We start from the raw sequence: 23778 nt of genomic DNA on the forward strand, positions 1-23778 counted from the left end.
ACAAATTCAAAACAAAACATTCAGACATACTTTATTAAATCTAAGCACCAAGAAAGATGTGGTTGATACTATTATTATTTTGTGGGTAGGAAAAAAGCAGTAGCCGTATTAAATGTTTTTGGAATACAGCCCAAATGTTAAAAATTGTAAATGCTCAATTGTAAGGAAAATCTGACTATAAAAAAACTGCCTGATGTTTCATTTCTACAAAGTAATGACAACTAGGTTGCAAACTATAGTACTAAACACACCTAAAATTAATCAAGTAATTATAGGAGTACGTGATATAAATCAGATACTGCAAGCACTCATTTATTTAGGTCATTTGTCTTGCACAATATATACGCAACCTAATTTGTGGTGTATGCACTTATGATAAGTTCTCACCGTCGTCACTTTTAAAAAACAAAACCACATTCAGAAACTGCTTCCAGAAATTTCCGTTTTCAACATATTAAAGAAGTTAGAACAAATTAAGAAAGGCTTTGTTTAATCCTTGGAAGAGTTTAAGAACATTAGTAAAAAAGAGAACAGTTACGCACATAACCTCTGATCTAGTTCTAAGTGGTTTACAGGTAGTTCTGCCACTGAAAGGACTTATTCAGTTTGGAGACTGAGCCCGCTGTCATTTCTGGTTGATGTCACTTTGCCAGCTGTGACCAGGAAATCTCCAGATAACATGGGTCAACAAGTATGGGCTTAGTAAGTCAGGGTCCTCTTTTCAGAGAACAATGAATTATAGGTAATTAAAGGTTGCAATGACATCAGTGAACGACATGGCTTTTCTCCTATCAGCACTAATTCTACTGTCAGGCATTGTGGAGCTTTCCGAGTTTCAAAAGATGAGTGGCACAGACATGTCCTTCTTTCCAGACCAGGTGTCTGAGGCCTACCACCTTATTACTTATTACACAGGCGTCTGAAGTCTACCTGCATCCAAACATCCAAAGCCTGGCATCCCAGAATGCCCAATTATGTCTACCCAGAACTGCTTAACTATTCACATCTCTGCTTTTCTTGAGAGCCTAATGACACAGCTTGCCCAGGATCTTAATTTTTTACAAAAAGGAAATGAAGCATGCTCTTATGCAAGTCGTGTTTGATATGTTTCAGTATTGCAGAATATTTCATTCCAAGGACAGAGATCTAAAAGCTCTCTCACTCACACACACATTCAGCAAATGTACAGTGCAGGATCTCGCAATTCATATACTGATAAAAACAGCTTAATTCATTCACAACCGAAATACTGTACATTTTATTTCAACAATCTTTGTTAGTGGTGTTGCCCTGGACACTGACCGAACTATCCTAGTTGCTATGCAGGGTGAACAGAACCTGCTTCTTTTATGCTCCTACAGCATACAACTCTCCCTAGAAATTGACATGACTCCTTTTTTGACTCCTGAATATCTTTTAAATACCTGGGACTCCCTTTTACAACAGTTTCCATCCTAGACATACTAAAAGCTCTCTTCCTTTTTCAAAATGTCTCAGGCTTTCCCATTATTTACATCAATACACCCTCATACTGTAGATCACAAGACTGTTTCCATGTGAATGCAGCTGTCTGTATAACGCATTTCTGATCAACAGAATCAAAACCATAGTCAAAAGCAGAGTTCCTGAATGTCTCAAATTAGTACCCAAGATGCACTGGGCATGGCCGCACGATTGCTGTGAACCTGGTTCCTTTCACCAGTGGCCTGGATTTATCAGTGCACAATTCACGTGCTTGCTGTAAACCAGGACAACTGTGGACAATGAGATGTTCACCAATCATACTCTACCTGCAATTTCCTACTTACAGTATAAAGGTTATGATTCTAAGCCAGTGAAATTGATTGACTTAAAAATCAAAGAATAACATGAAATGGTAATTTTAGTTTAACTTTAACTTCACATTAATAGAGTTACCTTATGGTGTTTAGTGTTACAGAAAAATTGATTAAACTAATTATTCTGTTCTTAACCAGAAAACAGAAGTTATTTGCCAGTAACTGGTGCAGCATAGATTAGTGCTCCATCCACATTTAATACAGCAGTTCCTTGTTATCTCCAGATAAAAACACTGACAAAGGGCACAATGTGTCCAATCACCATTTACTTGGATGTGGACTTATACAGCCACATCTGTGATGATATAATAGCAATAAGACCGGTTTATGCATATATTGCTATACACTTAGGCTGCCTCTGTCTAATGTTATTGCATCACATTTGTCATAGCAGACAATGTGTTCAGTTTGGGAAAAGGTTGGAGTTAGGATTAAGTTTAGGGTTAGGGTTTTCATGAAAGCTGACTTTCAGAAATGTTAATAAAGGATTATGAATACCATTACAACATTATGATAGTGATGGAAACCATTCAAATAGCCTGTGATGGTTTCCCCATAGGTTTTTAAAGCACCTAGTTAAAAGACACCGACATAGAGATTGCACTTATACTGTACATTATAATGCAGATTCAATCCTTGAAGAAGGGTACACCCAGAAAGTTGTTAGACTTTGTTAGACATACTGTAGGTACTGAACATGCTAATTATGCTTACAGGAATACTGTACCTACAATAGCACATACTATTTCATACTGCATATCAAAACCTAAGTAAATGTGTGAGCAATTCAGACAATAGAGCACAAGAGAGCGATGTCGGCTGCAGACCCAACCCAAAAACCCAGAAGCGAATAAAAGGTTCTCAACAATGACCTTCCATAGGAAATCGTATGTTAATTTTTTTCACAGCAAAAATTGCATTAGTTATGCAATCATGCAACCAGAATGCGGCACATAGATTTACTGCGTGCACACATATGTGAATCGTTTCGCAAAGACAAGAAAGCAGATTGATGTGCACACAGACAATGCATTCTGTTTCATTGCAGTTCTACGTGAGGCATACCATGGGACAAGTGCATGTTTCCCAGTACTGCACCTACCTCCATATAGTGATTTTTTTAATGGCATTAAGTCCAGGTGAGTACTCTATACTGGACCACTCCATACTACGACTATTGTTTGTTTTAATCTTTGTGGGATCTGATTAAACTGAGAAAAGGTGCAAAGAGATTCATGTTAAGGTTATTTAGTGCATGTAACATCTGTGTGTGCTTGTGTAAGATTTATTTTTTTAAGATAAGAGAAATTAATAATGCTAGTAATACCTGAAATGGCTGTCCTTCTTTGTGTAGCATCGGAAGATGAAGTTACATTAGAGACAGAAATTGAACTCAACAATTACTAACAACTTGTTCATACGTCATCAGGAATTCACTTCAATTTTGTTATTAAAGACAGGTGAATTAACAATTGAAAACCAATCAGAATTCTCAAGAGCAATTCTTCTGAATTTTCTTTTGAAATGAAATTATGCTCTCTGTACAGGGTTCTCTCTTAAACAGAGAAACAGAGCACAATTAGTCACGCAATAAATAATTTTAAATATAACACATTTAAATAAAATTGTTTATGTAATCAAGAACCATTGTTCTTAACTTTTACATACTGAAGAAGTACCCTTCTAAAAATAAATCCAAAAGACATCTAAGCAGCTTTAAACAACTGCAAGAGAAGTAGAGTGCAATTTAACTTCTCTGTAAAGCTGGAAAAGCAAGAGCATTCTGCCCTCAAAGAATGCAGGAGATTTGGTTTCACCTGTGCTCTTAATTACTTAATTACACTAACCATTGGGAATGCATGTGCTAATTGAAAGTACCTCTATAACCTGCAGGATTATGTCCTCTGAGAACTAGTTTCTGAGTTCTTATTTAGATCTTGTCTGACATGCAGTTTTGACAAAATCATAAAATGAAGCACAAAAAATAATGACTGATCTTTAAAACTTGGATTGCACAGCAGAAAGAAAGCAAAAAACAGACACTATTACAAATTGTACTTAGATTTTGGATTTTTTTTCTTTGTAGCTGTCACTAATTGCACAACTACCATGCTTCTTTTTTGCTTGTTTGTATTACTACAGTTCATTGTAGTGTAGTAACTGTAATGTCCAACGAAATGAAATTGTTCAGCAGTCAGTCTGGAAACATTTGAAACTCAAAGTGATGAAAAATAATTATATTGTGTAGGCTTTGCTGTTTGCATTTTTCTTCTGAGCTTTAATTGCCATTATAAATGTACGCTACTAACATATCTAGGTAAAATAGATAAAGAATGTTGACAGCAAAATTGGAGATGCATTAAAAAGCATTTCTTGCATGAGCAATCACTTGTTTGGAGTTAATTGCTTTCCTCTTTTAAAACTGCCAAAAAGTAGCCTGTTTAGTTGTTCAAACTAATTTAGCTAAAATATTGTTTGTATTTGTATATTTGTCATCAACAAAGCAACAGCCTGGGAATAAAAAAACGTAGTACATAAAACTAATATTTACGAATAAAATATGTTGTATATTCATTTATATATATGTTTATTTGTAGTTTAAATATTTATGTTTACAGTATACTGTATATATAAAACTGCTTGCCTTTTATAGATGAAAAGGTTTGGTTCTCTCATGACCCTGAATAAGATGGTTTAGAAAATGGACGGATATATATGAAATGTTTAGTGTCACGGATTTAGGAAAGGGCATGCCGTGGAATGACTAGGTGAGCAGTAGAGACCCTATGTGTAGCAGTAAAAGGGGCAACACAGAGGTTAGCCCAGGCTCAGGTGGTATAGAAACCTATGCCCTCAGGCCACGGATGTGGGGCGACCTGGTACTAGGCGGATTTCACAACATCAGTACACTCAATGCAAAGCCAGGAGCAGGGCAGACACAGGAAGTAAATAGGCTACACAACAAGACACACCAGAAAGACATGAATAATCACAGGTAACTAGGAATAGGACTGAAGTAGAGCACCCTCACGGTGTACAGGGCATAAAAGTACCCCCCCCTCAAGGGCAGCTCCTGATGCCCAAAAAAGATCTCCACAGTACTGGGGGGAGGAAAAACCTCATTTAACTGAAAGGAAACCTCCGGGAGTCCACGGCCGAGAGCTACACCCTCCTCCGGGGTAAAAAACCTTTATTGAGTAGAGAAGGGGGGGGGCGGTCTGGGCTCCTGAGGAGCAAGACAAAAAAACAGACTGAACAGGTAAAAAATCATGCACAACAAAAAATAAACCCTGATGGAACAGGGGAACAAACAACAGATAGGGAGACCAGAGGGCTTGGGAGCCTGGGACAGAGACAGCAACGGGCGTGGGAGCCAAACCTTGGAAAGGTTTTTGCAGCAGATCGGATTAAAAAGCAAATATTGACCACATGTATATTTCAGTAAGGCCCCTTACAGATGTTTAAAAAACATATTTTCAACAACATATAGTTGATGTTGATGTTTAAAACACAGATAGGCACTTATTTTCTCATTTTTTAAATTCTATTGTTTTAAAAACTACTTATCATTTCGGTGAACTACAGAAGCTTATTAGTGCCATGGAGAAAAATAAAATCTCTTTTATACGAGATACTATTGTGTTTATACGAGAATATTAACCTTACTTACTGTATGTATTATAAGTAATAGAAATAGGTCAGGTGGGTAGCTGCATCAACACGCATAGGCTGCAAAGGAACAAGTAATAGGTTTGTTCCACGCTGAAAAGATAAGAAAGGAAACAATGTTTCAGCTGTGGAGCCTTCTTCAGGTGTGAGAAACAGGGCAGACAGCAAAGTTTATATAGCATAGGAGAACAAAAGCTGGGAGAGTGGAGGAAGTGGGAGCAGGGCAGAGACAGAGTGGTGCGAAGTAGAAACCTACAAATGAATATAAGTAATATATTGCATTATACTGTATATGCAATTACATATACAGTACATACAGTAACATACATTTGGAAAGCTGTGTTATAGCTTCTTGCTGCAGAATTCTATCTCATATAAACAAGGTCATTTTGTTTGCTTCATGGCGCTAATAAGCTTCCTTGAGCACTTTTATTGACAGCCACTGGTACACTATGACCAATACATTATTGGGCAATTAAACACCTTGAAATATTTTCTTTTTATGTATTTTTCTTCTAACGAGTTAGGACACGGACAAGCTCTGACGGTCTTGCAATCCCTGCGGGAAATAAAGGAAAATCGAGGAGGCACAGTCATCCTGCCCTGCAGTTTTGAAGACCCAGATGGAAAAGCAGACCCTTCGACAAAGTGTGCGGTCCAGTGGTATAAAGCCAAACATGGGCAGAGCTTGAGTGAAAGCACACAAGTAGCCCTGAGAACACGCCATGCACTTGCTCAGCCAGAGCCATCACTTACGCACCGAGAAGCCTCCCTTGTCATCACGAATCTCACTCTGGAGGATGCTGGGATGTATTACTGCACTGTGAATGTGTGGCAAAGAGGCAATGGCACAGGAGCAGGTACCGAGCTACACATCCATTGTAAGTAACCCCACTACAAACAGATATTTTACTGCGTTAATGTCTTAAACAGTTATTGTTGATGTTTGGACTCCCTTATGGGTTTTAAATGCTCACTTTTTCACATTTAAGACCCCTCCTTTTTGAACATCATGGAAGCTAAATATGTTTCTAGAAATTCTCTTTAAGTAACTTTTTATTATTATTTTAATCACATTTTAAAATGTATCCAACCCAATTAGACACTGGCATGTCTATCACATCTTAAGTGCTTTTAATGTCAAAAGAAATTTAATTATTACTAACATATGCAAGTCATTCTTTTTTCCAAAGCAATGCACATTTACAGCCATTTAACTTGAGAAACCCAATGCAGTTTGCTCAAGGGTACAAGAGCTGTACTCCACCTGAGATTTAAACCCATAACTTACTAAAGTCTAGAAACCTACCCACTTCTCCATAGCGCTGCCTGATTTTATCAATTTCCCAGGTGTGTTTCACCATGATAAAGTTTCGTACAATTTTAAACTCTGACACAAAATACATTACTTAATATAAGAGCTATCAGTAGGACCTAGGGGAACACTCTGCTATGAAACTCTTTTAGATGTCACTGCAAGATTAGTACATTATTCACTTCTTCAGATTTGTCATGTAAGAAAAAGAATAAAAGGTAATCATACCTTAATGCGGTACTTCTCTGTCTCTTTTAACTGATATAACAAAAAGCTTTAATTATCTCTAGTTTTGTATAATCTTTAAATTTCAGTTTTAGTTCAAGCCTGTAGCTATTATATATTTGATTTCAAATCTGTACATGCCTTTTGTCTTCCAGTCTAATTTAAAGTGGCTCCTCAGTTTTGTAAAAGCAAATCACGTTTTTTAACCAATTCCAGCATAAAATTGCAGCTGACTACCGTATGTTTTTTAATACACAGAGTTTTTAAACAGAAGTTCAGGAGGGGTTTAAATTTTAATTTTGCCCAGTTTCACTCTTCAACATATAAATATCTCTCCTCCCTTGCACATCTTTTTGCACCCCTCCCTCCAACCCAACTTCACTCTCTCAGTGGCTCCCTAGCTCATTCCTCATGAAGTTTGGCACCCAGTCAGTTTTGTACTTAGAGAACATTACAGTTATTACTAATGCCAGGCTACCATTTCCTCAGCCAGGTAAGTTATGTTAATTAAACTTTCAATATGGTATCCTATTCAATATTTTTACCACATCGGATTAATTATGATTTGACCAAACCAATGAAATGTAAGAAAATATAAATATATCTAACATTTACAAGGTAAACTCCTTAAAGTATAAACTAACAAATGTATTGTTTTGACAGCTCCACCATCTGCCCCCAAGCTGTTCCTACAAATGCCCTCTAATCCAGCCACAGAAAAATGGAGTCTGGTGTGTCAGACAAAGGGATTCCACCCTTCACATATAATTGTGAGATGGAGTAGAAGCCGGGATCTCCATGGAGGAGTTAATGAGAATCTAGGAAGCAGTGAGAATAGCCCTGTTCATACCGCCTCTCTCAAAAAACACATGGGAGTCACATTCAGTGCAGATCACAGCACCTTCTTTGAAAATGGTATTGACGAGGTGCATAGTACTGCAGTGCAGACACTTCATCTGTTTGAAAACAGCAGCAAGGAGGCCTATGTAATCAGTCACCTTCAAGTAGCTCATCCTAATATGACTGGAGGTACATACTTGTGTACCATACACCATGTCTCACTGGAAGCCCCTCTCACAGCAGAGTTTAAGTGGGGTGAGTGAACTTACTTTTACCGTAATGCTCACCACACAAATAAAACTATACAATAGTACCACTCCCTATAATTATGGTGGCTTTGTTGCACTACGACATTCTGTTCAAAGCAAATTAAATTACAGTATCTTGGAAAGATGATGCAGTGTCTGAACAAATCCATGCTGTTCTCAAATGTCCTGCCTGTATTAATTACACTGCATTCTTATAATACAATTGTACTGTATATGTAAAGTTAGAAGTGGTAATCATGGAGGATTTTAATTTTCTTCACATAGACTGTGATAAGGCACGTCATCAGTAGAAAATTGAAATGGAAGACCAGGCAAACAATTGCTTCCTTTGTCACAACACCTTATAGAGTAAATACTAGTGTTTATCTCATATTTTTAAATAATCAAGATACAGAGACAAAGATTAGGATATGTAAAAAGGAATAGCACAGATATGGACTGACAAAATGAATAGCAATAGTTTGAAGATATTCTGCTTGAAGCACAGATCAGATTCATCCTAAGAGTAAACATATTAAGAAAGCTTGAGTCATATTGCTTTAATAGCCCAATTAAGCCAAAAAAAGGAGAAACAAAACTTCACAAAATGATTATTTAATAGGATCCACTTTAAAAAGAAGCATGGCAAAGTACAAACATGGTCATAGTGAGAGATAGGAAAGATTTTAGAAAGGGAGACTAAAATAATATGTTTAGTTCTATATTATAACATGAAAATAAAGGATTAAGGTGTCTCAGAGATAAAAATGTGAAACTAAAATTAGACAAGGGGAAGTGATTAATATATAATTAAATTTCCACTCGTTTGTTTGGCTAATCGACATCGTGCCGCAGGCTGAACAAAGATTTATATTAAACAGTTTTACTCCGAAGTACTGCAAGTATTTGAAGCACTCATAGACCATTAACTTAACCTTTTTATTTTATGTCTTTAAGATCTTTTCAAAGCACACTTGCCATTTCAAGCAACTGGGTGCTTGAATGTCTTCAAAATCTGTTTTCTGGGTGGATTATTCTGTATATTCTTTGCAGCAGGTAAAGACTAATTTGATTTTTAATTATAATGCTATGTAATATAACAAGGTAATGCTTTTCCCAGACTTTCCAAAAGAGTACTCCAATATGGAGACTGGGAACACAGTGTAATAGTTGCAATCTTCAGATGACATGTTAAAGAGACCTCCTGACTACTTGATCATTGAAGATCGCATGGTGCTTTTTTTAAGTATAGGGGTATAAGGGCCAATGACCTCGTTAGCTTCAACTCTGATCGTGCACAATCTGACCTTCGGTGAGTTTTTCCTTAATTCAATTGTTGGCATAATTATTCATTTCTTTACCTGAGCTATTGTGTGGGGGTTTGTTGGTACGTAATGACTCAAACTTGTAAAGGGGCAGCACTAATTCATCACAGGGGAATTCATCACAGTGATTACGACTCCTCCATGAGCAGTGAAGAATTTTGCATTAATCAAAGGAATGGCTGGGAAGCATTCGTTGCTAAAGCCAGAAATTGCAGCGGGGAAAAGAGACAACAACAACATCAATATGAACATGGTCACACTGGGAAGTTGAGGATGGATGGTGTCGGGAAAAGAAACTGGAAAAGAAGTGCAGACTCCTGAGAGATGTTCTGTGAAGCAAGAGAGACAAGGATCAAAGAGCTGCGTCTTCAATTTGGCATAAGACAAGGAGACTCCACTCTCCTTCACAGATGATCCACCGTCCTGGCATAAGGAGGTCAGGCTGGGGTGGCTTGCTTTGAAAAGAGACAAAGGATTGGTAAACAATTGCTGGGAAAGTTGTGAGTGGACTGCTATGACTAGATAGGGAAAAGTGGCACAACGGACCATTGAGAGACTTGCCAGAAAACTACGCTTTCAGGTTTGGTTTCGCTTTCAGATCAGGTAAATGGATAACTGAATGGAGTTTGGATTGCTTTTAGCAAAGATAAGAGAAGCCACAGAGAGTAACAGGAGAGGTCTGTCTCTGGTGAGAGCAAACGTCACACGCGCAAACAAAACTTTTCTTAGAAAAGGTCTAACTTTCAGTTAGATTTCACTTTTGAATCGGATGAATTTTTTTTGCTTTCTTGGCTTCTGACTCAGTGGAAGAATCTCGTTATGTTCAAGCAGGCTGAAGAAAAACAGTAGCTACAGAGAGTTTTGGTGAGAACAAATGTGAGAAAAAACCACGCAAGTGAATAAGCAAGATCTGTTATGCAGTATTTATGTACTGTAGGTAGGCAGAAGTGCACAGGATAACAATTTAATCTCGGCCCAAACATTTGTTTGAAACTCCATTAGTTGGAAGGGGTTTCAGTATAGACCACTGAAGAAAGAATGGATTAGAAACTTAGTAGTAAATGTTTAAACAATTCCATGAAAAATCTGAAAATTTCAATTTGACTGAGTTACTTCCAAATATTTTGTCAAAATTAGGTCATTTGATATTTGACTTGTGCATTTATGTGCCATTCATCTGCATCCAGTCGTCTTCTTTCACATAAAGACTGACATGGTGAAAGAAAACTGCAGCAGTATGTAAAAGATTCAGGAGACCATACAGTGGAAACTATAATTTTTTTATTGATCCTTTCATTGTGTACTTCCTTTCACAGCCCTGAAGTCCTGCTGTGAGAATCGTCTTCAATATTTTGGGTAAGTTCTTTGTACTTAGAAGTATGGACAGTTAAAAAATAGGTGTGTAATGAGATAATATGGCAAAAATCAAGTGAACTGCAAAACAGTCCACACAAATCTGCCAGTGCTTCTTTGGAAGGCTCTGATGTCAAAGATGAGAAGGGAACTAAGGAATCTCTCTTAGGTTGGAATTATATTGATAATGTCAAAGGAATGGCTCAGGAAAAAGTCCAAATCCTTTTTATTATGAGGAGGGAAAAGTACAAAGGAGGGAACATTCGTCCAGAAAGAAAATTCAAAACAAATAGTAGGTTTCTGTTGTGCATTTCTGTGTTTTCCAGAAAACAAATATATTGAAAAACAAAATCTACTTACAAACTATAGGGAGTTAATGGGCTCCTTGTTTGTTTAAATGGAACACTTCCTGATGCTATGTTTTCAATCTTTATAAAGTTCTTTTACTCAAAATACTTACACATAGACATTTAAATGTAGACCTAAGCTGTTCGGAAGGCCAGGCATGCTGAAAAGAATGAGGAGACCCCAGCATCGGGGTTACAGAGCAATATGGTTTTCATCCTATTAATTACTTCACTGAGCCAATCATTTTAAACAAGGAGTCAAATGAGCTATTTCTTTGCTTTAATGAAATGCTCATTGAAATGTTTGTGTAAAAACTGCAGGCCTTTTACCCTTAAGGAGCATTAGTAGTAGTACTAGGAATGTAGAGATCTTCAGCTATTCAAATTTGCAGAAGTCTTCTTAGCTAAATCAGTCAATGACTATCAAATTATTACAGACAGCAGAGGTCACTATAGCAAAAGGACTTCTTTTGGTACGATTGTTTATTTAGCCTCAACATAATATTACTTATTGAACTGGAAGACAAAACATGAAAATAATGTGTGTCTTTTTTAAAGGAAAAAGAATGACTCATTCTCAAAAATAATATATATGAATGATATACACAAACAAACCCAGAATAATATGTCTGTCTAATTTGTCCCTACTAACCAATCCTCCTGGATGTTTTTATCCATAATTCTAATATCCGATTCTCTTTACTCTAGTACAGTCCCTAGACTCTTGCGCAGACTCCATTAAGTGTGGTATTGCACTCCCATCTACTGGATGGAATTTTATAGAGACATAACACCCAGTTATTTTCTGTAAATTGACACCTGTGCAAAACCTTTAGAGACAGACCCTATGTATTTTTCCAGGGCTCCGACGTCCCCTTGCCAGAGGCGTTTAGTGCATAAGCAATCTGAAATACTGATTTGGCTTTTATTTACTTGGTTTAAGGAATAAGAAAAAGAAGCCTGACTATAACAATAATACCATTGGAACCCCTCTTGCTAAGGTGGATTGAGCAAAAGAATTTCTGCAGGAGTGCTAATGGGCTGCATGGGTGAACAGGGATATGTACTGCACAATACCTGTAGCGGTGAATGCTGGGAAAAAGTGGCCATTAGCCATGTTAAGACTTAGTGGGTATATCATAAGATTGATCCTTATTCCTGAACATTGGTTATAGACTCTATAACAAAGACAGATACATACAGTAGCTGTTAGCACACAATAATAAACTACCATTCTCCATGTCATGTGGGAGCTCATTCTCTTTTGAACACTGACCTTTAGTTCTCAGGTTTTGCTCTGTTTTACTTTCTACAGAGAAACTATTTTTCATGTCTGTTTGATTGAAAAAAACCCAACATAACATAACTCTCTTAATGATCTTATCATCTGTTACAAAGTTGCACCTTATTTTATGTTGGTAATGTCTGTCTGTTTTTTGTCAAGCTTGTGTTGGACCTTCACCCAATAATAACAAAACTCCAATTGAAATGATAACATACAAGTACGTTTCTTTGAATGTCTTGAATTTACCTGCCTTTCACATCAATCCTAAACGCAGACCAATTGAAAATGCGCCTTCCAAGCTTTTTCTAATTGCATTTTGTTTTCTCCTTAGGTCTTCAAGGAAGTAACTCATGACATACCGTATGTGTGTGAAAATACAGTATGCAATGCTTCTGGATTTTCTTTTTTTAAATACATATCATTCAATTATTGACTTCTGGTTGAAGACTTACTTTCTTCTGTGTTACTACTGTAGATGGCTATGTATAATTATTGTGTTATGCTTATTTTTTCATGTGGAACAGTGCAACTTACAAAGGTGCATCATCTTTCTCTACTTATAGTTAGTTGAATTTGACTACTCTTTTATTGTAGTTTTCTGTTCTACAGTACATATTTGAAATCTTAAAAAATAGTATCACATGAGCTCTGAACCAAAACTGCCAGACTTTTAAAACTTTTTCTACTATTTAAAATCAATTGATTTGATTTGACTCAATTGATTGATTTGATATGTCTCTTTTTAAAATGCTAGGGTATTATCCACCATCAAAACCTTTATTTTGAATCTGATATTGCCAGTAGCACATGTACCAATGTTTTCCTGTATATTTGCTGTCATTGTCCTTATTGCTTTTGACAGCACCAATTCTCAGTGTTCCAGCAAACATCTCTTCGCTAGCATTTACGAGCACACAATATCACTGTAATGAAATGTCAGCTACGGTAGACATGCTGTCTTGACAAAATTTTCTTGGCTTGAATTTTGCAAAAAGAAAATGCCTTCTAGTTAATGTTCTGAGGACATATGGTTAACTGAATCAATTTAGTGTGTTTTATTCATTACACATCAATGTAATAACAGTTTAAACAGTATATAGTATGTGTAACCATACTCCTTTTACTTTAACACACTATTTTTCATTGTGTGCCAACTCTGGACATGGAAAGAAAAATAGAAAAATTAAATTCTCTGCTTCCCCAAGTCTAAAAATCCTGCTTGCCATTATTTTGGAACACCCCGAGTATGTACAGCAGCAATCTAATTAACTGTGCACATATCTTCAGTGCTGGTGTACAGGAATATTGTTGTGTACATAGTATGTTCAGAACAATGTTAAACTCTAAGGAAAAGCTTCAGAAATAATAAAAGCAGTTAGAAATGAAATAGTACATAATAATTTTACTCCTGAAGACAGATCTTGTGGTGAGTGACATTGACTGAGTAATTGGCACATCTTTCAACATGATACAAATAGTACTGCGTATATTAATACTTTCAACTTAATGGCAGTGTCAGACTTGTGAACCACCACATCTTTTTAATTATGACGATCTGATCTATCCACACATTTCAGCTATCTCTGTGTAAAACATGCTACACTGTCGGACTGTGTCTGATGCAACTGAGTTCCTGGCAACTGTCGGACTGCTGTTAACTATTGTATAATTTCCTTTAAAGTAAAATTTCTTAAGTACTAAAGTGTTTTCAACTAGCTGTAAACTGTCTCTGTTCCTGTTTATATTCCTTTAACTCTTTCGCTCTCATGCTAATGTTCTTCTCACATATGTGTGATGGATTTCTGCATTTCAATAGGATACTTTGTATCAAATAAAAAGCAATAGAATATCTAGAAAAACAATAACAGAGCAGTATTATTTTATTAATATGAAGTTACTACAACTACAACTTTTTTTTAATTAACTAAACTATTTATTCTAAAAACTGTAATCTACTACCCCTTCTATTCCATATAATGTCCCTGCTTAAATTTCCCTGAGTTAGAATAAAGTCATGTTATGAACCTCAACTATTTGCACAAAGCCTCAGCTTGAACTGTTATAACATCACTGTTATTAATGCAATTCAGTTTGCATTAGAAGACCAGGCGTCTGACTGATAATTCACATCAATTACAATATTTACTGTATCTTACACTGAGGTAGATATCCATCATATCATATCTATTACATATTATACCAATCTATTCTAGTTACCTCTGTATCAGTTGTTTCTCATCATCGTATTTTTTGCCTTCTCTGGAAAAGCATTAAGCTAAAAGAACTATTCTACAATAAATAGAATAGAATAAAAAAAAATAAAAGAGCTTTCTACAATAAATATCATCTCCCAGATTCAGTGGTTGAACTAAAAGACCATTGCTAATATTTCAGTAGAGGGTCACGGAATCACATGAATTGTGTGTCTGAGTAGACTAGGGAATATATTGATTACAGCAGAAAAATGCCAAATAGGTTAAGGTTAATAGGTTTTTCACAGCCGTACATACTTCTCTATGTATTCCAAAGAGAGACAATAACTAATGAACAACTTAATAAACAATTAAGTAAATAATTAGAACCTCAGGCTGGAACCAAGATAGAATAATTGGCCTTAAAGGTTGGGATATTAGATACCCATGGAAGAAGGAGACAATTTGATATTGCAAATTGTTTACCAACGTATTATCCAGTTTTCAAACAGCACAATGGAGATTTACAGTATAGGGACTATGCAATGTTGTCCTCTGAAATGTATCTCATGTCTGCTACATAAACATACTGTGAAACCAATGGTGCCCACAACAGATCTTGCACTATCTTGAAGATCTGTGCTGCTCTAGTTTGCAACAGTTTGGCCTCACTGACACCAAACAAGTCACAGTGGTAACTGTTGAGCAGCAAACTGGTAATACGCTGACGGTAGTACACAAGATTAAGCACCACTGCTTGCAATTGCAAAGGGTTAATAATATTCTCAAAACTCGAGGTGATGATGTCTGGACCATAAGGCAAGACCCTCACCTTGACAGGTTAAGCAATCAAGGAATCACTTCTGCATTAAACAGGCATTTTTGCATTGCAAGCTTCACAGTAGTTGGGATGACTAAGACTAGGACATACAGTAAGACGCTGTTGTAGAAATTCCCAGTGTTAAAAGGCCAACTTTCATAAGCTTTTAAAACAACAGTCTATGTAATACACAAAGTTGGGTCATACAGTACAGTTGCAAAACAAAACACTGTCAGACGTATCTTCTATGTATATAATGGTTTATACCACTGACATTTAAATGTTGTTCAAAATCAGGAGAGTTCATATTATTGTACCAGGGCATACAGTACATACTGTACATTTAACACACAGCACTGTATATGTGTGTATATATGCTATAGTTATGTATATACTATGTATACAGTACTGCACAGTGATAATGATGATTGAGAAGAAATGTTGAGTTCAGAGATGATCTGGTTGCCAGGGCTTTTAAAATGCATATAGATACAGGAACAAACAAGGCTCATTGGACAGCACACAATATATGATCAGACCTAATATCCAAGACCAAATAGTGGTTAGGTTATAACTGACAAGTAATAATTGCCAGTCACATACTGCCTGCAAAATTGGATGGTAGGCATTAAATCCCATAAATGAAACCCTATAACCTTTAAATACAAAATCTCCAAATTTGGAAAAACGTAAACACTTACAGTACTAAATGTACTGTAATTAATTTTGTTCAGCTAATAAAGGCAGACTGAAAATAATAATGGATGTTTGTTGACAAGAGAGACTTGGAATTCAAAACACACCATTTTCAAAAAACACTGCTTCAGTTTTAAATTAAGATTCACACAATAGTTCCTCACAAAACTTTCCTAGATCCATAGCGACATTTTTTGTCAGCCAGGTCTGTGCTCATTGTGTTTTCTAAATAGCAAACATACTGTAATAAATGGTACTAAATAGCAGGTACAGTATCTTCTCATCATTGATATTAAGTATGTTCCGATGTTCATACCTATAAAAATGTTCAGACCTATAAAATACAGAGAGAATAAAATGTTCCGAAAGCCTTTCTAGAACTTTGAAAACAGTGTCACATAAGGTCAAAGAGTTCATTATAAATGATTTATTTTTGGGTTCAGTAAATATTTATCTCAAATTCTGTGCTCCAGTTAATTTAATTTAAGTTAATTAATTGGAATTAATTTAGTATCTATATTTTAAAATTAGCATCTGTATTTTCAACATATGTTTTGTGACTTGTGGTTACATTTACAAGTAAAAACAAATATTTGCTGAGCTGGTGACAATTCTCAATTCAGTGACCAGTCCAAATCCTGGACTGCCACAGCTCTGATGGCCCCATAGGCCTGCTTTAAAGGGTCAGTGAACAGATATCTACTGTATGCTTCTGATTAACTTCTAACTAAGCAAAATTGTATCCAATTCAGAGCTCAGCTGGAAAGAAACCCTGAGGCTGGTTACTGCTATTTTGGAAGAATTTAGAGCAGCTGTAACAAAGGACACATTCTTGGAAGGATTTAATCTCTTTCTGACTCATTTATCCAGCTAATTTCCAGAATATCTTGAGTGAATTCAATATTTCAGAATAGCAGAAAAACTGAAAGCTAAGACCAGGAAACATGTTACATGTTACAGATTTTTTTTTTTAACCCACCTCCACCGCCCCAACTTTGGAGGACTTCCTTAATTTTTATTTTTCACTCTCTCATTTTGTTCTAATTAGACAATAAAATAAATTACATTCACAAAAAAATACATTAAAAAATTAATTATTAGTAATTAATGACATCCAGTGCCATTCAAGTACTGTATATCTCTAATGGGCCCCAAACATTCAAATACTCATTAAGTTTCCCCTGTAAATTTTATTAAATATTTTCAACTTGTGATACAGTCTCTTTAATCCATTCTTTGTACGACGGTCCTGTACTGTCCACCCATTTTTGCAATATTATTTTTTTAGCAATAATACATGGTGTCAAAAAAGTATTTTTATATTGAATTGCTACTTTAACCTTTGATAAATTATAGTTTTGATAAATGTTACAGATGTTTGAATGAGATACTGTAATACGTCAGTTAGAGTTCAACTGTTTTTTTTTAATTGATTAGAAGCTGATGTTTTTAGTTTTTAAGGTTTTAGGCTGGATAAGTATGTTTGCTCTCAGATTGGTGCTTGTCTTTAAGAATGTGATAAAAAAACTAGCCCACCCAAGTTAAGGGGGAAAACTGAATTATTTTGTATTGCAACCAGGTCATAGTGTTTTAAAGAGATGCATGAAACTGTTTTGATTGTAATATACCTGGGATTGCCTATGCACTGCTGACTTAATGGCTCAGTTTATGTCATTAGGTGATGGGTTAGTTCAGTGTGGTGAATGGTACTGCCAAGTGTTTTGTTTATTGAAGGGAGGTTCCCTTTTGTTCTAGCAACAAGCAACATGTTCCTCATTAGCATTTAATATACATCCTTGAACTTTGAAAAGTGTTTTTGTCCAAACATATTTTTATAAAGCTAAATGTGTATGCATGAGGAATGTGCAGATTTGTGTATTAATAACATAACTAGAAAATTAATTATTTTTTTAAAATGTAAAATAGAAAAAAATATTTTAGCATTTCACTCTGACAAGACAACTCAAATGGAAAGTAATTAAAACATACACAGGACTTTGATAATCATTCCTAAATTATAAATGTCTTACACATCAATTGTTCGTAATTTTAAATGCATGATGTGAAAAGTCTCATCATGAACCATTGCAGTCCATTCGTTTAAGCACATTTTATTTCAATCTAAAAATGTCTTTTGTATCATAAATAATGTTTGACTTTTAAAGAGAGGTTTCTGTTTGGACCACAGGAAAGTGAATTCAGTTGCAATGTGTTAGCCAAAACAATGTATTACAAATGCAGGGCTGATATCAGGAAGAAGCTTATGATTATGTTGTTAAAAAAAGAGCAAAACGAGACATAATGAAGTAAAGAGATATAGTGAAATTGAACATTTTCGTTGTTCTATTGTGCTGGAAAACATAAGAATGATTACAAAAAAGAGGCAGCCACTGGAGACATCTAAACTGTCTGGTAATTAGTGGTTAAATGATCCAAGAAAATCATACAGTCTTTTGTTAAAAGATTATCAACTTCAACAACTTGGCCAGTTAACATGAACCATACCCCCACATCTGTTTAGGTAAAGACGTTTCTCCTGTTTTCTGTTTTAAAAGCACCAAGGGACTGTATTTCTGGATAAAAAAAAATGTATCTGCAGTTTATCACGTTTCGCAGGTATGTGAGACTAAAACTCTAGGAATTACACATCACTCAGGGAAGCCTGGTTGATGTTGCAACTGTGAGAAAAAGCAGAAGTTAAATTCGATTTTAGTTGAGAAATTCTTTCATCTCAAAGTTCTCAGGCTTTACACCATAATAAGCAGCAGCTTTCTGAGGAAGAATGATTACCACAAAATCGAATGTCTAGGTCAGAGAAATAGAACCGTGCGTAAGAATTATGTGTCACCTAACCTCAGAAAAGCAACTTCGGTTCTCTGGAAACCAAATATTTGAGAATGTATTGTTTGTGAACAGAATATTAAAAAAAGCATCAATTATCTTCTGTAACAACTGCCAACAAATCAATGATGAAGGCAGCCGAAACATTGACTGTATTTTTGGTCTGGTCGTTCTTAGATGTAATTTAAAGAGCAAGCAGCAGTTAGTGGCATCTGAAAATCCAATACTATGTGATTTATCTGATGCAGTTTTTTTCAGTAGGCGACTTGTACTTTAAACCTGTGCATGAAATTCGCAGACTTAACCCAATCAATTCACCTAAACCATTTACTATTACTTTCACTATGACTGACTCTTATTCAGAACAAGAAAGACATTAAAATCTAAAATTGCCCTTAATCTAGATTCTCACATTCTCCCAGCACTCAATTGACTAAGCTCTTTCTAAACTCACCAATCATTTTCAGACTGCTACTTTCCACACTTCCTGGGGGAATCTGTCACACTAATTCACATTTTTTCAACCTTCCCCTACATTATCACCACATTTTCATGTTTTCTTTCTACTGTTTTCCCTAGCCCACCACAAAAAACACCAACCTCTCACGATGATGCAGCCCCAAACTCTAGAGATTTCAATACCAAATATGATTAAAAAAATACTAAAATAAACAAATTGGAGATTAGCTTGCTTCAAATATAGGGAATTAATTCTTTTGCTTGTGATTGTACATATCCTACAAGTGTTTACAACCACTAATAAAATCTTTGGCACTCTGCCCTTGCCACTGAAATCAAATATCCTTGTTTGAATCCCTGCCAGTATATGAGCTATTAAACTGTATAATCCCATGTAAATTTTTTCTGTGTTGAAAACATCTATTTTTTAACAGTAGTAGGCCAATTAGGCAGGAGGTGGAATATGAAAAGTACAAGATAACAGATAATTACTTGTACAGCTCTTTATGATGGTTTTAATTTCTACTGGGTGGATGCTTTCAAAATCTAGCCCCATGGTCCATGGTCCCCTATTTAAAATTGTATTTGTAAAACATAAACTGTGTGACATTCTCAATGTTCAGTCCAAAGTCACTGCTAAGTATACCCTACTACCACTTGTTCCAATTTGTCCCTGTACGTGGACCATTTGAAGCAAGGCCATCTGACCCTGGTTCATGAGGTTTGCAATTCTACATAAAAGTGGGTGACTAGAAAGTGACTAACAGACTCTTTATTTCTTTACCAAGACTATGACTACATCAAAAACACTGAGATATGGTCTATGGTAATCTGGTGTAGGTTCATCTGAGCTTAAAGCAACCTGGGTCATGTCATCACATGGTTTATTTGGATCAGTGTAACTGCTCCTCTGCAGTGCTTTAAGGACACATAAAGAACCTTCAGAAGGGTGGCACAGTGGCGTAGTGAAGAGCATTGCTTCCTGACAGCACTGGGGCACTGAGTTCAGTTCTGGACCTGGTGTTATCTGCATGGAGTTTGTACAGTATGTTCTCCCCGTGTTTGAGTTGGTGTCCTCTGCGCACTCCAATTTCCTCCCACAGTCCAAAAGCATACAGTACATGGTAATTGGATTCTGGGGAATTGGCCCTAGTGTCACTGTGGCTGTGTGTCTGTGTGTGCCCTGCGATGCTCTGGTCTCCCATCCAGGGTGTACCCTCCATTGTGTCTTTTGCAGCCAGGATAGGTGCTGTCTTCCCCACAACCCTGAATTTGGCAGAAGTGGTAAGAAAATGGATGGACAAACACATTGCCCTCAGGGATCAGGACTGGGGACCTCTGGACTAGAAGCTTTTCTAGGTCTCTTTATTTTAACAGCACACAATAAACTAATTAACCTATCAATTTCAGCACATCAGCAGTGATATTCAGTCTTTAAGAGTAGAGTTGCAAGGATGATCTGCAGATACAATGGTGTTTCAGAACTGGAAACCTCTATTTTAAATCTTCCTTAATCTCTCAAAAAAGGAAAAAGTGGAAACCAGTGAGTTCATGCGAAGCAGCAATGTAAGGCACACGTTCAGCTGCTGCCCTGAGCTTATTGATATTTTTCAGAGATTACGGCTTATTGCAGCTCAAAAGCAAAGGTGACCTTGACTGTGATAACCACCCATATGCTGCTTAGACCTCCAGGTTTAATAAATAACAAGTATGTGTTTACGTTTGTTAATAGAATGAAAGATAGGAACTTTAATTGCTGTTATAAAGCTCATCCTTGTGTAATCCTGTAGTTTTCTGAGGCCATGATGGGAGGCCAACCATAGTTTCTTCCTGTTGAGCTCTTCTAATGAAAGGTTGGAACTTTAAAAAGTAATACAGCCAAATGGTACTTTTCTGGCAAAAAACAATAGATTTATATTCAATATAGGACCTACACTATGTTTCAACTTACCTTACCTTACCTTTAATCTTTGCTAAGTTCTATTAAATATTTTCAGAGTTCTGATAGGAAAATCATAAACATTATATGTGCAATTAGTATGCAGTCCTTTATCACCCCATTAACATTTAAGCTTACCCACAACCATAACGAAGAAAGCAGCTTTCCTGCGCATGTGAATATGCCAAAAGTTGGCCATCTTGTTGAAGTTTAGGTTAAGAAATCACTATAGAGCATTCAAAAAAACTTTGTCAGAAAAATGAGGTTGGGAAGAGTTTAATATTTATCAACATGGTAAAAGGAGCCCATGACCTCCTCTCTTTTACTGTAACTTACTGTATTCCACGTCAAGAATTACTACAACACCAGAGAGGAGCATTATAGTATGTTATAATTAAAAAGTTGCTGGTTCACTTCACTGAAATCTTTCAATATTTTCTACCAAACTGAGTTTGCTCCCTTAAAGTGAAAAGTTTCTTTTTGTGACATTAAGATAGACAATTTTACAGTAAAATGCTTTAGATACAGTACAAGTTCACAGTTCAAAGTGAGTTTTAGTTACAGTATTATGTTAATGAATTTTCTTTTAAAATGGTTTGCAGAAAGGTATTCATGCCTGCATCTTGTGGCTGTTCACACATTTGTGGTTATTTTCAGCATTTTCATGTGCGATTACATCTCATGCTTTAAAATCTTATTTTAAAGTCCTTGGTTTGCTAATCTAGATTTGGTTTCATCTGTTTAGCTCATTCTGCTACTTGCTGAACTTGCAATTGTCTTTGGATGTCCACTTTTTTTCACAACAATCTCAGTTAAGTATTGCTGTTCTTATCATTATAATTGCACTTACAATCACTTATAATTTATACTATCACCTATAATTGCAGGAAACTTCCAAAGCTGGTCTCAGGAAAATGTTTTTTTCTGAACTCACATGTCATGTACTGTAACATGCATAGCATAAGTAAATTAACGTGTTATCAACAGGGGGTCTACTGTGAATACTGTGAAATACTGTTGATACTGTGAAAGGCACAGTACTAGTTTGTCTCCACTACAGAAAGCAATACGAGGTGCATTGTAGATAGGTAATGGATGATTTGCACCAGATTGCAATCAGAAACAGACGCCTTACTGAGGAATTTCAAAATCACGTTAGCCACAAGGTACAGCTTGGCATGTTCAGTCTGTAGAGGCATTGAAGTGTACTGAGGTGCAGGGAGTCTCAGATTGACCATAAGTATAGAAGTACTTGACTGTACAAGAGGTACTGACTATCCAGTAGAATGTTTCAGTGCAACATACAGTACTGGTTTTGTTATTGCAAACCAAAGCAATGGAGGCCTCTTTAACTCTTCTTTTCTTCATTGAACTCCTGGGCTGCTTTTAACTTGGAAAGGAAAGCAGGATTAAGAAAGAAGGGTTGAGTGGGACTGACAGCCAGAAGTCGACACACAATATGAAAAAGAGAAGGCTGTGCTCACTCTCAGAAGAGAACAGAAAAGTAACTCTGTTCCTTTTGCTCAGTATAAGATGAGACAAGACTGGTGAATCAGCCTAAACAGTAGTTTAAACAAAAGAGGGGACAACAAAAGTCTAAAGGAACTAAATGCACTCATATTCTGAGGTCTTGCATGTAATGTGTGTATTTTAAAAGGCTGTAGTAGATAAGGGAGAGATAGCTATTTCTTATCACCAAGTAAAAAAAAACTATAAAATGGTGGTGAGGTGGGAGCCAGTACAAACCAAACCCACGCTCAGAGGAAAAAACAAAGTCTGCAAGATGGATTGAGACAGGTGCACAATCTCTTAGATACACGACTGTATGTGAAGACTGGGCTTACTGTCTCCTGAGTTCGAATGGCTGCACTGGTTCAACTCTGACAACCCTGTTCCTTCACTGGCTGGTTTGACTTTGCCTGGCTCTGGACTCATAAAAATCAATGCATACAAGAAAGGAATTTTGTTAATTGTATTTTTTTTTATTACGTGATGTTGCTTGACAAACAAATGTTCCAGGATTAACTACACAAAAAAATAAGAACTCATATTTGAAAGCAGGTTTTAAGGCTTCACTGTTTCGTTTTCTTGAGCAGTTTATTTTGTTGCCTGGTACAATGTACACATGCCAGCTTAACTGTTTAAGCAAAGCATAAATCAAAATGTAATGAAATAGGAATGTAACATGAAATGTTTATTTATTGCTAAAAGTTTAAAGATTTCAATTGAGTTTAAAAATATTGTTATTTCATAAGTGTAACTTATTATTTTTGTACACATAGTCAAATATATTATACAAGTTCAAGTACTGTAGGTAGCTGTGTCAGCATGAGTAGGTTGCAAATAAACAGGTCGAGGGTTATCACCTGTTGGAAAGAAAAGAGAC

General features: G+C 36.1%; 1 protein-coding gene across 1 annotated transcript; it reads left to right on the forward strand.

Annotated features, from left to right (window-relative positions):
* The first annotated feature begins 2588 nt into the window (after positions 1–2588).
* Positions 2589–14384, forward strand: LOC148640196 (tapasin-related protein-like). Its single transcript, XM_088621001.1, has 6 exons — positions 2589–2977; positions 6035–6388; positions 7711–8142; positions 9093–9191; positions 10777–10816; positions 12777–14384. The coding sequence occupies exons 1-6, from the start codon at positions 2851–2853 to the stop codon at positions 12790–12792; spliced, it is 1068 nt and encodes a 355-aa protein (XP_088477127.1). The 5' UTR covers positions 2589–2850; the 3' UTR covers positions 12793–14384.
* The last annotated feature ends 9394 nt before the right edge of the window (positions 14385–23778 follow it).

The sequence above is a fragment of the Lepisosteus platostomus genome, chromosome 26, assembly GCF_059453375.1.
Source record: "Lepisosteus platostomus isolate fLepPlt1 chromosome 26, fLepPlt1.hap1, whole genome shotgun sequence".
In the NCBI taxonomy this organism is placed as follows: domain Eukaryota; kingdom Metazoa; phylum Chordata; class Actinopteri; order Semionotiformes; family Lepisosteidae; genus Lepisosteus; species Lepisosteus platostomus.

What these genes read in the sequence shown, in the direction of transcription:
- LOC148640196 (XM_088621001.1), top strand. Translation starts at nt 2,851, where the DNA reads ATGTGCACACAGACAATGCATTCTGTTTCATTGCAGTTCTACGTGAGG. An exon ending in TACCGAGCTACACATCCATT is followed by an intron (nt 6,389 to 7,710) that starts GTAAGTAACCCC and finishes TTGTTTTGACAG; the next exon opens with CTCCACCATCTGCCCCCAAG. An exon ending in CACAGCAGAGTTTAAGTGGG is followed by an intron (nt 8,143 to 9,092) that starts GTGAGTGAACTT and finishes TATGTCTTTAAG; the next exon opens with ATCTTTTCAAAGCACACTTG.